We start from the raw sequence: 12,924 nt of genomic DNA on the forward strand, positions 1-12,924 counted from the left end.
TTGTTTAAAGCAAGTAGTGGTCTATCTATGATGAGGTGCTAGGATATTAGTTTAATGAAATATTTTTTTATGATTAATAAAGATGTATTAATAGGAAAATAGATTATTTCTCCTATCGGGGAGTACGGGAACCATTGAACTATTAATGTGATAAACAATAGAGGGGGTAGTTGTGTTTTTTGCGGCTATCATAATAATTGTTGACAATCAACTTTTGTTATTTAATGACCTATACCTTACTAAATTAATTTGTTTAAAAGCAAGTAGTGCTCTATTATGAAGAGATGCTATGGTACTAGTTTTAAATTAAGTATTTTATGGATAATAAAAGTATATTGGATGAAAAATAGATTATTTTTCCTATCGGGAAGTACGGGAACCATTGAACTATTAATGTGATTAACAATAGAGGGGGTAGTTGTGTTTTTTGCTGCTATCGTACGGGAACCATTTGACTCACTGCAACTACCAACAATAGAGGGGGTAGTAGCGGTACTTTATATTCCAGCCGTTAGATGGCGCTTTGTTGCCATTGTCATGTGATCATTATCATCGGTGAGAAAAAAATTGTTTTGATTTCGAGGGGTGATATAAAATCGCTTTAGAAAATGGATAAACGAAATATATTTACCATTTTATTGTTTCAGTTAACTACAATAGTTATTGGAAAACATGTTCCAGTTATCGGATGGTCGAATTCCAGGTTAGATTTTAAAATATAAATCTTAAAAAATAAGGGTATGGCTAGCCTAGTTCCAGCCAGGCCAAGTTTACTTCTTTCCCCTCTGCTCTAACCTGGTTGGTTGCTTGTGGTGTAGTAGCCGATGTGGCTGTGGTCGTTTCGCCACTTGGTTTGGTCCGTGTAACTGTTTTTTGAGGTTTTTTGAGGTTTGTTGAGTTGATAATGATTCCAACACATTTTCACTTATTTTTTCTAGGACTAGGTTGTTGGAAAAAACTCCTACGATTCCAGCTGGTCACTTTGTTAACTCCGACTTCCTTCAAAAGAATTACTTGGATAGACTTGTTGCCTCAACAGCACCACATAATATATGTGTTTTTGTCATTGACAAGGTAAGAATATATATTAATCAAACGTAATATAAATACTATGACTGTACTGTAATTATTGGAAAAATTAATATTTAACTTATTTATGCCTAACTGCTACTACTTTTTTCTCCTACAGTTGAGTATCGATGATATTACCAAATACAGTGACGCGTACAACAGCGACAGTACTGGAAATGCACTCGCTAATCTAAGGGTAAATTTAGAAAATAAGCATGATCTAAATATTCATTGATATCCGTTTGATAGTTCAGTTACTGTTAACTATTCTATATTTCTGCGACATTCATAGGTTGCTTTGGAGTCATCTGTATCCTCAATAGTCCTACCATCGGTTGATTCATCAGAACTGGGATCATACTTGAGTTCAAAGGTCAATGGTCAAGTGATTGAGTTATCTGACCCTTCATCACTTAAGGGCAAGTCACTGGATGCAACTAAAACAAATGTTATAATCTTTCAACTGACCACCTCCCCAGACACGTAGGTTTTAGCAGTTGCCACTTCAATTAATGTACCACTTTTAAAAACCAAAAATAAATCATAAAACTTAATGCGCAAAATCAAAATCACTTTCATCACAATATTAATTATTATAATAATAATAATTATAACTATAACAATTATAATAAATAATAATTATTGTAGTAATGACAATAATAACTATAGTAATGATAACAACAATTTTAAATGTAAATATGTATATGTTTGTATGATTTAGTATGTTTAAGCGGATATTAGCCCTTGATGGCATTTGCAGCAATAAAGAAATTGAATTGAACTTTATATTGCAGTAAACATTTGTTTTTCAGCAATGGTCGTGAGAATGAAATACGAGAAGCTGATAAAATGATAGAAGTTGTAATGTCAGAACTTAATTCGATGTCAACACCATATACAGCATTGCTTACGGCTCAACAAGCCCCTATAAAGGTACATGACATATATAATATAATAACAATAATAATAACAAACTGGAAAAAGCAAGAGTTATAAAAAAAAATAAACAATTTTTAAATTGAAATTGTTTTCTTATTTTTCAGAAAAAGCTAACTGTTAATTCTAAAGATTCGGTGAAAGTCAGTAGGCATATTTTAGAAAGTGACATCCAAGATGACAAGTTTTTCTTTGCCAACTACACTGAGGCCGCTTGCAAGGTGTTTTTTTACAGTGAAAGTGTGATCGCAGAAACTGCTGATGGCAAAGTTTCCTTGCCTCAAGAAACATGGGACACAACTGGATCCAATTGTACTGCTGAGAGCGTATTGTAAGCAACAACACATTACATATCGCCCTCTATATTACTATTACAAAGTAGGCACTTTATCCGCAAACATTCCTTATCCTTAAATTTTTAGATATAAATAGAACCTATGGCAGGAACTAGCCTCAAATGTCCAGAGTGAGGGATAATATTTCACATAATGTACACAAGATGATAATAAAATCTTATTTTAATTTTAGATTGGTGATGTCAAATAACAATGGTACAAATAGTTATAAGTTTGAGTAAGTAGAACCTATTATTACATTTCAGAACACTTAAATTTCACCACTGAAAAACATAATAAATAAATAAATATTGCACAAACATTGCTGCTAGACTTTGTGCATTCTTTGTGATATTGTAGGTTTATGAAAATCATTTAAAACATTTTTATATACAGGATGGAAATTCAACTAGATAAATACAAATTCTGGAACGTGAACAAAGCAACGTTTAGCATGGGTACAAATGGGACTCAACTAAAGCAAGCTATAGACATGACGTTTGTAGAAACTCCAGAACAGTTCTCGTACCATTGTGTCCAATCAGAAGCAAAGAGCACAGGTAGTGGTGACTTGAAAATAAAGAAAGTTATATTCAACGACTTACAGGTTAGTAGTGAACAATGCTAAATCTAATATTTAGTGCTGAATATCAAGTTTTAAGTAATAATTATGTTAATATATATTTATTATAATTTAATACTATTACCGACATTGGACAATATTCATGCTATTGCTTTGTAACCTTCATAATTTTATAGAATAAATAATAACACGTTTTCAATACGTTTTTCTTTTAGATGCAACCATTCAAAATCGAAAATAATCAATTCTCGTACCCGAACGATTGTATTGGTTTCTTCTCTGAAGGGATTTGGATGGGATTAGTAACCGGCTTAATTGTAATCCTAATCCTGGCATTTGGGTTTGGAATGCTTGCGAGTCTTTCAGTCATGGATAAGTTTGACGATCCGAAGGGAAAAACTATAACGGTTGCGCAATCATCCGAATAGTATGGTGTAGAATATTTAAGTAGTACTGAATTTAAATTATGAATATATTACATTTCAATTATAACTTTTTGTGGGTGTATACGGTTAAAATGATTAGCCATTGTTGTTTTGTATACAGACTTGTCTTTTCACATCTATTTACTGTAAACATAGTAAATAAAGGAAGACAGATAAGTAGGATAGAGTAATGTGCAATTTAGTTACAAGCGGGAAGGTTTAATAAAACAAAACTTATGATGGGGTAGCAACTACTATTTTATGTCTTATAATAGATGCACTTTAATTTGGAAGAAGTGGCCTACATTTAAATGTCAATATTAAAATACAAGGATACTAGATTAGTGTGAACATACAAGTACTGCACTATCAAATCAAAGACCAACAATTTATCTATAATAGTGAAATAAAAATCATCAATAAACACATTGTGGTAGTGGATATGGTAATAAAATAAATGATACATTAGTACTATGCGATATTTGTTGTTTTTCTTTTTACAATGAATGTTTACACTCTCAACATTGTTTGTCATTAATAACATTCTATATTTGCTGAATATAATAAAAATACAGATACTTATAGACCGTAGAAAAGAGGGGGAAAACAGATACGTTTTTTAAATTGTTCTCAAAGTAATAAATAAAAATGTTGCATGTCCAGTACGTAAAACTATGTATACTGTAATCCATGTAAGGTAGCGTTTGAACGCGTTCCGAGCAATGTAGTCTTTGGCTTGTAACTGTACACTACTATTGATGTGATTATAACCTGTGTGCCGGTTAGATTTATTGACAAATTAAAACAAATAAAACACCATTATTCAACAATAATATATAATACATACATTTATTATTCATTATTACAGTACAGTATAGAGAATTTATTTTAATTGTAATGGTGCTTATCCAATGTTCTCTGTTATTGTTCTTTATTAAATATATCATAAGTAATGTTCTTCGTATATTAAATTGACATAAAATAAAGACATTGAAAGGTTAGGTCGGTTCTAATGATATGATTCAAGAATGTAAAGCCTATTCCTATAGTTTTGTTCTTACAGCCCTTTTGTTTTTAATATCTGGACAGTCACGTGACTTTTCATTTTCTGACGGTGGTAAAATCAAAATGAAATGGTAAGTTAATTGCTCATTTAAAATCCATTAAAATCCTTCATTATGATTCAGTATTGCAAAAAATGACTATAAATTGTTGTAAAAAAATGGTTCTAATGTAGCTTCATTTGTGTTTGATAAAGTTTTTATACGTAGAAAGCAATTTTTATATGGTTTTTGCCCTAGGCTAGAACAGATAATGCCCCCGGGTAGTCGTCTGCTTTCGTTGCCGAATGTATTATGGCCCCTCGGGCATGATCGTCGAATTCCTTATTATAGGGCTACATTTATCTTAATGTTATTTAGCACATTGCGCGGATGCAGCCCTATTGATATAATATGTTTGATCTTCGAAATTCCAATTTCTTTTTAATTTAATTTTAAGCACAAAATATGATGCGGATTGTGGCAAAATTCTAGCCTAAAAAATATCGCACCACATACATCATCAGCAGAGAATGGATGGATGGAACGATCACGTATAGAGGATGGGGAGGCAGTGCCTGGTTGCCATCATGCCTAGGCTACTTCATGTAAGTGTAGGCCTAGCTAGGCCCTATTTGATTAATAAAAATCATACAATATTAATTATTATTAATATCTTGTGTACCATCAATTTTATTTTTGTTAAATATTATAAGAAGGGCAAATATCCACATAAAAACAGACAATACAATTACAAAACATAATAATTATTGATAGAAAAAATACATTTTAAATTAAAAATAAATACGGTTTTATATTTCATTTTCTAATCTAGATAATAATTAATATAATATATGTTTTCAGAAGGTAATAAAATCGTAAAATAAAGTTTCTTTGACTCTTTTATTTCACATCTGGCAAGCCCAGGCTTACTATTTCAATATTTAATAAAGCATGTGGTCCCAATATAGAGATATTACACTATAATGCCAAAGAGCCGCCAGTGGTGTTTTGGTTGCTTCATCCAACGTCGGCTTAGCTGCACTGCCACGCCCACACAATGGCTATAAATTGAAACACATACAAATATATACAACATAATAACAGAATATTTTTCTAGAGCAGTAATTACTTATTTATTGAGCTTAATCACATAGTCATAGCAATAACTAAAACAGTATATCATATATATACCTTTGCATATCTAAGCCTAGGTCTGGGAACCTCTGCATATCAAAGCCTTGGTAAGGTCTGACCACCTCTGCATATCTAAGCCTGCCTAGGTCTGACCACCTTTGTATATCTACGCCTAGGTATGGACACCAAATTGCTTATCTAGGCCTAGGTCTTAAATCATGGAGCTAAATGACTCCATGCTTAAATCATGCCTGTATTCCACAAACTAAAATGGTTCTTCATTGATAGGCTAAACTACCTGTAGCCTAACACTAACTGTAAGCTGTAGCTCCTTCCCCACTGACTAATATCTGGACTGCAAGTGAAGCCTTCTAATTCCTATTGTCCTTTCTTTCTCTCACCTTATTCAAATTGTGTAGCCTACACTGTTCTAAGCTACAAGCTCACCTGGGTGAAATTAGCTATGCAAATTGTCCTTAATGCATTATGAAGAACATAAAAAACAAAGGTTTAAATTGAGTTTAGTAGTATATCCTCCATAAATAAAATTCTACTTCCAAAGCTATAATAATAAATATGAAGCAAAAGTTTCTACTCTTACTGGCCTTACTGTAATATTTAGGCCAAAACAACACTTATATACACAAAAACCAAGTTTGGTATATTACCGACTATATGGGTAACTATAAACAAATCCATCGCTTGCCTCACGCTAGCAAATTTTCTTTAGCCAATTCATATTTTTAAGCCAAATTTAAAAATGATAATATCAAAATAAAACTGTTTTTGTGCCATGCCATATGCAATGTTTTTGATTTACAAAATATTTCAGTAATTGGTCAGATGTTTGCTCTACATTAAGAATACTTACTTACGTAAATGTAGGGCCTAATAGCTGCTGCCTCACCCACAGTCTCCCATTGAAAATTCCGAAGATGGTCGTGTCATGCTACTGTAGATTGGTCGCGAACTTTAACAAGTTTAAAAGAGATTGCAAAATTTCTTGGATGAATTTTATTTTATTCAACATGTATACTTGCTTGGCGAATCCTTTTCCCAATAAACCATTAACTACACATTGTAATGTATCTGTTTAAAGTAATTAATTCTTCTTCTATGTTGTTAAAAAAAAAACCTTGTGTGCGTTGAGAGACCTTGATAGATCCGTTCTTTGTAGAGATCAAAATAAACCTGTACAGTCAAGGTCATTCCATGTCAAATCAACCAGTTGCTCCAGGGTCACCATCTCTAATTTTGCTGAAAAATGAATCACATGTACCTTGATTAATTTAATGAAACAAAAAAATTTGCATTAATTCAAAAGTTAAGGCTGTTTAAAAATGTGCCACGCCCACCTCTATTTTTGGTTGCAAAATATCTTATTAACCAATAATTATGAATCTAAATTGGTTGCTTTGGCATGGAATGACCCTCCATTAATTACAGTGGTGTTATTTAATAACTTATAAACACATGCCTCTATCGCAGTTTTAGTTTGTTTAGTTACACCCCTAAATTGACAATGGCGTGTTCTGTATTCACGCTACTACTGTATTTAACTATTTAAGAATGTGTTAAACATGTGCCTCCACCACCAATTTAACTTACAAACTAGACATGAAACTCGTCACTTTGACGAGTTAGTTATCCGCACAACGACAAACGCCACGTGCACGTCATACGTTGGAATACTGCACACAGATAAAGATTATGGCATTATGACAAGAACTGAAGAATATGATATGCTGTTAGTGCTGAATTCTCTCAATTTGTGTCATATAGTATATACATGCAAACAGTATAATCTGTATACATATTACATACAGTGTAGAATAGGTGAAATTACGGGACCCGCCATTTATTCCAATTTTTAACATGGCGACGGTATCAAAATGAAACACTTAAATAGCAATTTCTGAAGGAAATTATCTCAGGAACAACATATTAACGCGTAGAAGAAATTTGAATACGTAAAATATAGATGCGCACCCTTTTAAATGTGATGAACTATTACGCAAAATATGAAAATACGACTTTTTTTATTCAACTGGCCATATGATGACGTCACAACATCCGATTGGCAAAATGTTTACATGAATTCGTATCTACAATCCAATAGCTTCCAGAAAACGTTTTAATCGTGATTATCACATTTTATTCTTACGAGCTATTACAGATTAAAATTTACTGTAAAGATGAAATTAATGACCCACGTAATTAAAATTTTTAGGCATGATGACGTCATAAAAATTAAAATATTTTTATCTCATGCTAAAGAAAGTTGATTGACCTACACAATATATAAATTTAGGAGAAAAAGGAATACAGATAAGCGTGATGCGCTCCATTGAATGTGATGAGCAATAACGAAAGAGACAAAAATCCTATATTTTACATTCGTGTGGCCATACGATGACGTCACAATGTTTTTTTAGCCTTATTGATGCATGATCCGATATCTACAACTCATCAACTTCTAGATTTTGTAATAAAAATAAACGGTTAACGGTTTACTTTAGAAACTATGACTGTTTAAAAAAAGACATAATTTTGACGATTTTTTAAGCTTTTTCATAAAAAACGCGCACGAATTGTCTAATTCAACGTGTTCGTATGGCGTTATTTAAACTGGAAAAGGTCTAAATTGTTTTCAAAATTACTAGGAAAGGCTTGAAAAATATAATTCAAGAGAAAAAAATATGTTTTTAACGCTACGTGCGCACCGCGCGCGTAAAAAATTGCGCGCCCGTGGGAATTTTTGACATGCTCAAAATGACAAGAAACGTGTAAAAAGTTGATTAGAAATTAATTTTGCGCATTTTGAAATTTTAAATGCGCGTGCGCGCGTAACTTCTTGTGAAACATGCCATTTTTAATCCGTAGAAAGTTTGCCCCTGATATGACTTAAATTTTGTCAAAGTGTCAATACTAAATGACTTTTGGTTTTTAATCTATGATCAATCATTGAAATTCATAAAATTGCGCGTAAGTCACGTTGCGCAACTATGACGTCATTCAAAAATAGGAGGTGCACAACTTCACGTAAATGCCCATATGTTGTCAAAGTTATGAAATGTTATGTTTACACATTTTAGAGGAACACGACTCACAAAAAGGAAGGAAGGAAAGAAGAATAATACAGAAAAACTAGATTTGAACTCGTCACTTCGACGAGTTCGGGTTATCCGCGCAAACGCAACATGCACATACTTTAAACTATATGAACTTCGTCAATTATTATACCATCCTATGACATGAATGAAGTATGTTTACAGTGCTGAATTGTACCTATTTTGTAGCATACAGCATATTACAGTATTTACAGAATACACTGTATGTTATATACAGTGTAGCATAGACGAAATTACGAGACCCATCTTTTAAATCCAATTATTAACACGATGATGTCATCAAATTGACATATAAGGAAAACAATTTTAGAAGATAATTATCTAAATAATTACATTAATACAAATTTGAAGAATTTTGAAAACGTAAAAGAAAGATGCGCTCTCGTTTAAACGCAATGAACTTTTACGCAAGAGATGAAAATATGACTTTTTGAATTCAACTGGCCATATGATGACGTCACAACATCTGATTGGCAAAATATTCACATGAATTCGTATCTACAATCCAATAGCTTCCAGAAAACGTTTTAATCATGATTATCACTTTTTATTCTGACGAGCTATAACAGATTGAAATTTACTGTAAAGATGAAAATAGGGGACCCACGTTATTTACATTTTTAAACATGATGACGTCATAAAAATTAAAATATTTTTAACTCATGCGAAAGACAGTTGATTGACCTAGAGAGTATTAAAATATCTGTGGAAATGGAATACGTATAAGCGAGATGCGCTCTATTTAATGTGATGAGCAATAACGAAAGAGTAAAAAATCCTATATTTTACATTCGTGTGGCCATACGATGACGTCATAACATTCGAGGGGTAAAGATTCTGCATGAATTCATATCTACAACATATCTGCTTACATATTAAATTAAAAAAATTGGGGGTCATGGATGATCCGGAGGAGCTATAGAAGATTAAAAATAGGCATAATTTTGACAATATGTTGTCACTTTTGCAACTAAAACGCGCGCAAATGGTCTCAATCAACGTGTTTGTATGACGTCATTTTAATTTGAAATGATGTCAATCTTTTTTAAAATAACTAGGAAAGACTGTAAAATCTTAATTCAAGAAAAAAACACATGATTTTCATGCTCCGTGCGCACCTTACGCGTAATTTTTTTCGCGCGCGTGGGAATTTTTGACATGCTCAAAATGTCATGATCAGCGTAGAAAGTTGATTAGAAATTAATTTTGCGCACTTTGAAATTTTAAATGCGCGTGCGCGCGTAACTTCTTGTGAAACATGCTATTTTTAATCCATAGAAAGTTTTCCCATGATATGACTTAAATTTTCACCAAGTGTCAATACAAAATGACTTTTGGTTTATAATCTATGATCAATCATTGAAATTCATAAAATCGCGCGTAACTTACGCTGCGCGACTCTAACGTCATATAACGAAGTTTCTTGCACATCTACAGCTGCAGGCCAATCATTTGACAAAGTTATACAAAGTTACGTTTACAAGCAATAGGGGATATGCGACACACAAAAATCCGGGAAAGAAAGAAGAATAACAAAGAAGATGAAGAAAAAGATATTTACAATCACATGGGTTATCCTGCAACTAAGTTGCGGATAACCAAAAATATTGATCTCATACAATAACAAGGAGTTATCCGCTTGGTATACCAAGCGGATAACTAATAAAAATGACACAGTAATGTATAGGACAGAATTGGGACTTTCATAAAAATGTGACATTCGCGTTTAACAGGCAGAGTTCAAATTAGGCGGATTCGACTGTACTGTACAACAAAAGCATGTCAAAAGTTCACGACAAATTTTATTGATAAGCAGTTATTGATATTTACATTTTTTAATTGATTTATAATTTGATTTTTTTTTTTATCTTTTAGCTTACTGAAAAAAAACCCATTGAATTGAATGATGGCTGTTGGCAGACAATCAGCAAAAACCTGTGACTGAGAGCCTACAGTAGTCATAAGTGATGGGGATCAGTAAACAGCTTTCCTGTACCATGACGGTCCTCCTTCATTCTTGCACACAAGCCAGATGTGTACACGCAACCTCCAGTTTTTTGAAAAATCGTTCAACCACCAGAATGTTCGGTCCGCGTATTTTTTTTAAGCCGTATGTTTGACATATAAATAAATACTCGCGAGAATATTTTGACGATAACAGCACCTACATTTGAGCCACGATGATCTAGCCACTTTGTCCAATTGCCATTGTGCTTTAAGCCCATCCTCAATAAAGTCAATGTCTGTTGTTGTGTCTTCACTGTAAAGCTATACAGTAGACCCTTATTAAGGTGACACATTCCGCGAAACAAGGCCAAATATATGCGGCCAACCTTTTCTAGTTTAAAAGCATCAACAAATTATATTCATTTATCGTTGTTAATACGAAAATGGATATCATAATAATTGTGATAATAATTGACAGTTTTCATGGTGAAACATTGTCAACTAAATCTTCTTCTCAATTTCTCCAGTAACTTATTGTTCATTTGGTACTTTTGTGGGGTGTGTTTTTTGTTTGTTTGTTTGTTTTTTTTTAAATTTAAACCTGGCGACAATTTGTTGTAAAATTTCTTGAATCTGAAGGTGTCCCCTTAATAGGGTTTTACTGTACCTGTACGTACATGCATATTTAGCAGCACATATTCACTAACGTTTGAGTCGCGACCCAACCAAAATAAAGTCAATCCTTGTGTTGTGTCAATTATTTTCTCTGTATTTAAGTTATAATATACAATGCATGCATATAGTATTTATCTTTAGTGATAGGCATATACAGTATTTTCAGCATTGCATCTATTTTTTACTTTGGAATTTTTATGTATGATTATTTTTCAGGCAATATTTATAGTAGGCCTATTTGTTATAGAGTTACGTACAATTCAACTGTTATTAAATTGGTGTGGTAGGCTTATTGCTTTTATACAACATATATATATATAGAAATATTGTTTGTAGGTAGGCAGCATATGTATAGTATACAGCCATTTATTAGTTTGGTAAGCTTTTGTAAGGGTGCAACGGTACGTCTTTGTGTGGTAGGCATAATATTATAATACAACCATTCTTTGGTGTAGTAGAAATATTCTAGTTTTTACTTTAGTGGTTTAATATTTGCGTAGTATTTTTCAACTTTCCAAATTGTTGTATTATGTAGCCATTATCACCTTGCTTATAATTTAGTTACTGTTGTACAGTATAGGCATATTGTTTAGCGGTAGGCTTATATTAATTTTGGTAAGGTGAGTTATTTAAATATACTAACCTGGTAGCCAGTAACATTAACAAATGCAAGATTGAGGTAAGTGGATTGATTAATTGTTCTACCAAAAACGCCCTCTACCGTTTGATTAAATGCACTCCTGTTCATAGAGGGCGGTGTTTATAAAGCCTTAGAAATAGTGAGGGCGCTGTTAACACCGCTACGCTCATTTTTCCCTTTGAGGTGCACTCCCAACTATAGAGGGCGTATTTTATAATGGTTTTTGTTAGGGTGCTGTTTGGATTGAGGGCTTTGTAAGAAACTCCTACGCCTTTTTTTTGTTTAAAATGAGGGCGCCCTTCACAATAAATAACACCCTCTAGCGGTTGGAGTGTAACTTTCAAACGGTTGAGGGCGTCCTTTGATTAAACAGTTAGCCACAATTAATAAAAGACGAGAGACCAACATACTTGGCGTTGTAGTTTATTTGTACAAAAAAAAATGCATCTCTCCACAACCCATGTGTGCCCCACACTGCACCAATGAGTATCAACCCACTCAACTACACAGTGAATATGTCCCCCAAGTCATGCTGTCACAACCACTATCGGCAAGAATGCTCCAAGACATCCAGAAAGTTAAAGATTCAAGTTTCAATCGATTAAAGTTCAATGTAAACTACAGAACGACCAAACACAAGTGAGAACCCAATACTCCAATGCAGGGACGCTGACACATGAGGGAATCGCCCTGGGCACACCGGACATTCTCAGGAGTGGAATTATATGCTGTTTTAGCATAGGAATTTAGACCTATATTAAAATTTGATACTAAAATTTTTGATAAAATATTTTTTTATATTAAAATTACAAACAGAATTTATAAAAGAAAAATAAGTTTTGATTTTATTAAAAATTGTACAGGTATGACTAATAACAGAATTTTGATATCAATTATTATTATTTTAAACATAACCAGAAGGTTACATTGTAAGCCTACATTAATATTTTACAGTTCAAAAAGGTAAATGGCTTAAAGACTTAATTCCCAAAACACCAAACTGA

General features: G+C 32.8%; 1 protein-coding gene and 1 long non-coding RNA gene across 3 annotated transcripts; both read left to right on the forward strand.

Annotated features, from left to right (window-relative positions):
• Positions 1-528: 528 nt before the first annotated feature.
• On the forward strand, positions 529-3,808 carry LOC144855475 (V-type proton ATPase subunit S1-like). 2 transcript variants are annotated; one of them, XM_078713351.1, is made up of 9 exons: positions 529-703; positions 939-1,074; positions 1,190-1,267; positions 1,364-1,554; positions 1,884-2,004; positions 2,115-2,338; positions 2,536-2,580; positions 2,739-2,949; positions 3,141-3,808. In XM_078713351.1, the coding sequence occupies exons 1-9, from the start codon at positions 609-611 to the stop codon at positions 3,351-3,353; spliced, it is 1,314 nt and encodes a 437-aa protein (XP_078569477.1). In that variant the 5' UTR covers positions 529-608; the 3' UTR covers positions 3,354-3,808. The 2 variants fall into 2 exon arrangements, with proteins under 2 accessions (XP_078569477.1, XP_078569478.1); XM_078713352.1 differs by having other exon boundaries at positions 945-1,074.
• A 655-nt stretch (positions 3,809-4,463) lies between these two features.
• LOC144855928 (uncharacterized) lies at positions 4,464-11,714 on the forward strand. The gene is made up of 3 exons (XR_013614882.1): positions 4,464-4,486; positions 4,851-4,998; positions 10,534-11,714. It is a non-coding gene; the product is annotated as an uncharacterized LOC144855928 (long non-coding RNA).
• Positions 11,715-12,924: the final 1,210 nt, after the last annotated feature.

The sequence above is a fragment of the Antedon bifida genome, chromosome 11, assembly GCF_963402885.1.
Source record: "Antedon bifida chromosome 11, ecAntBifi1.1, whole genome shotgun sequence".
Classification (NCBI taxonomy): domain Eukaryota; kingdom Metazoa; phylum Echinodermata; class Crinoidea; order Comatulida; family Antedonidae; genus Antedon; species Antedon bifida.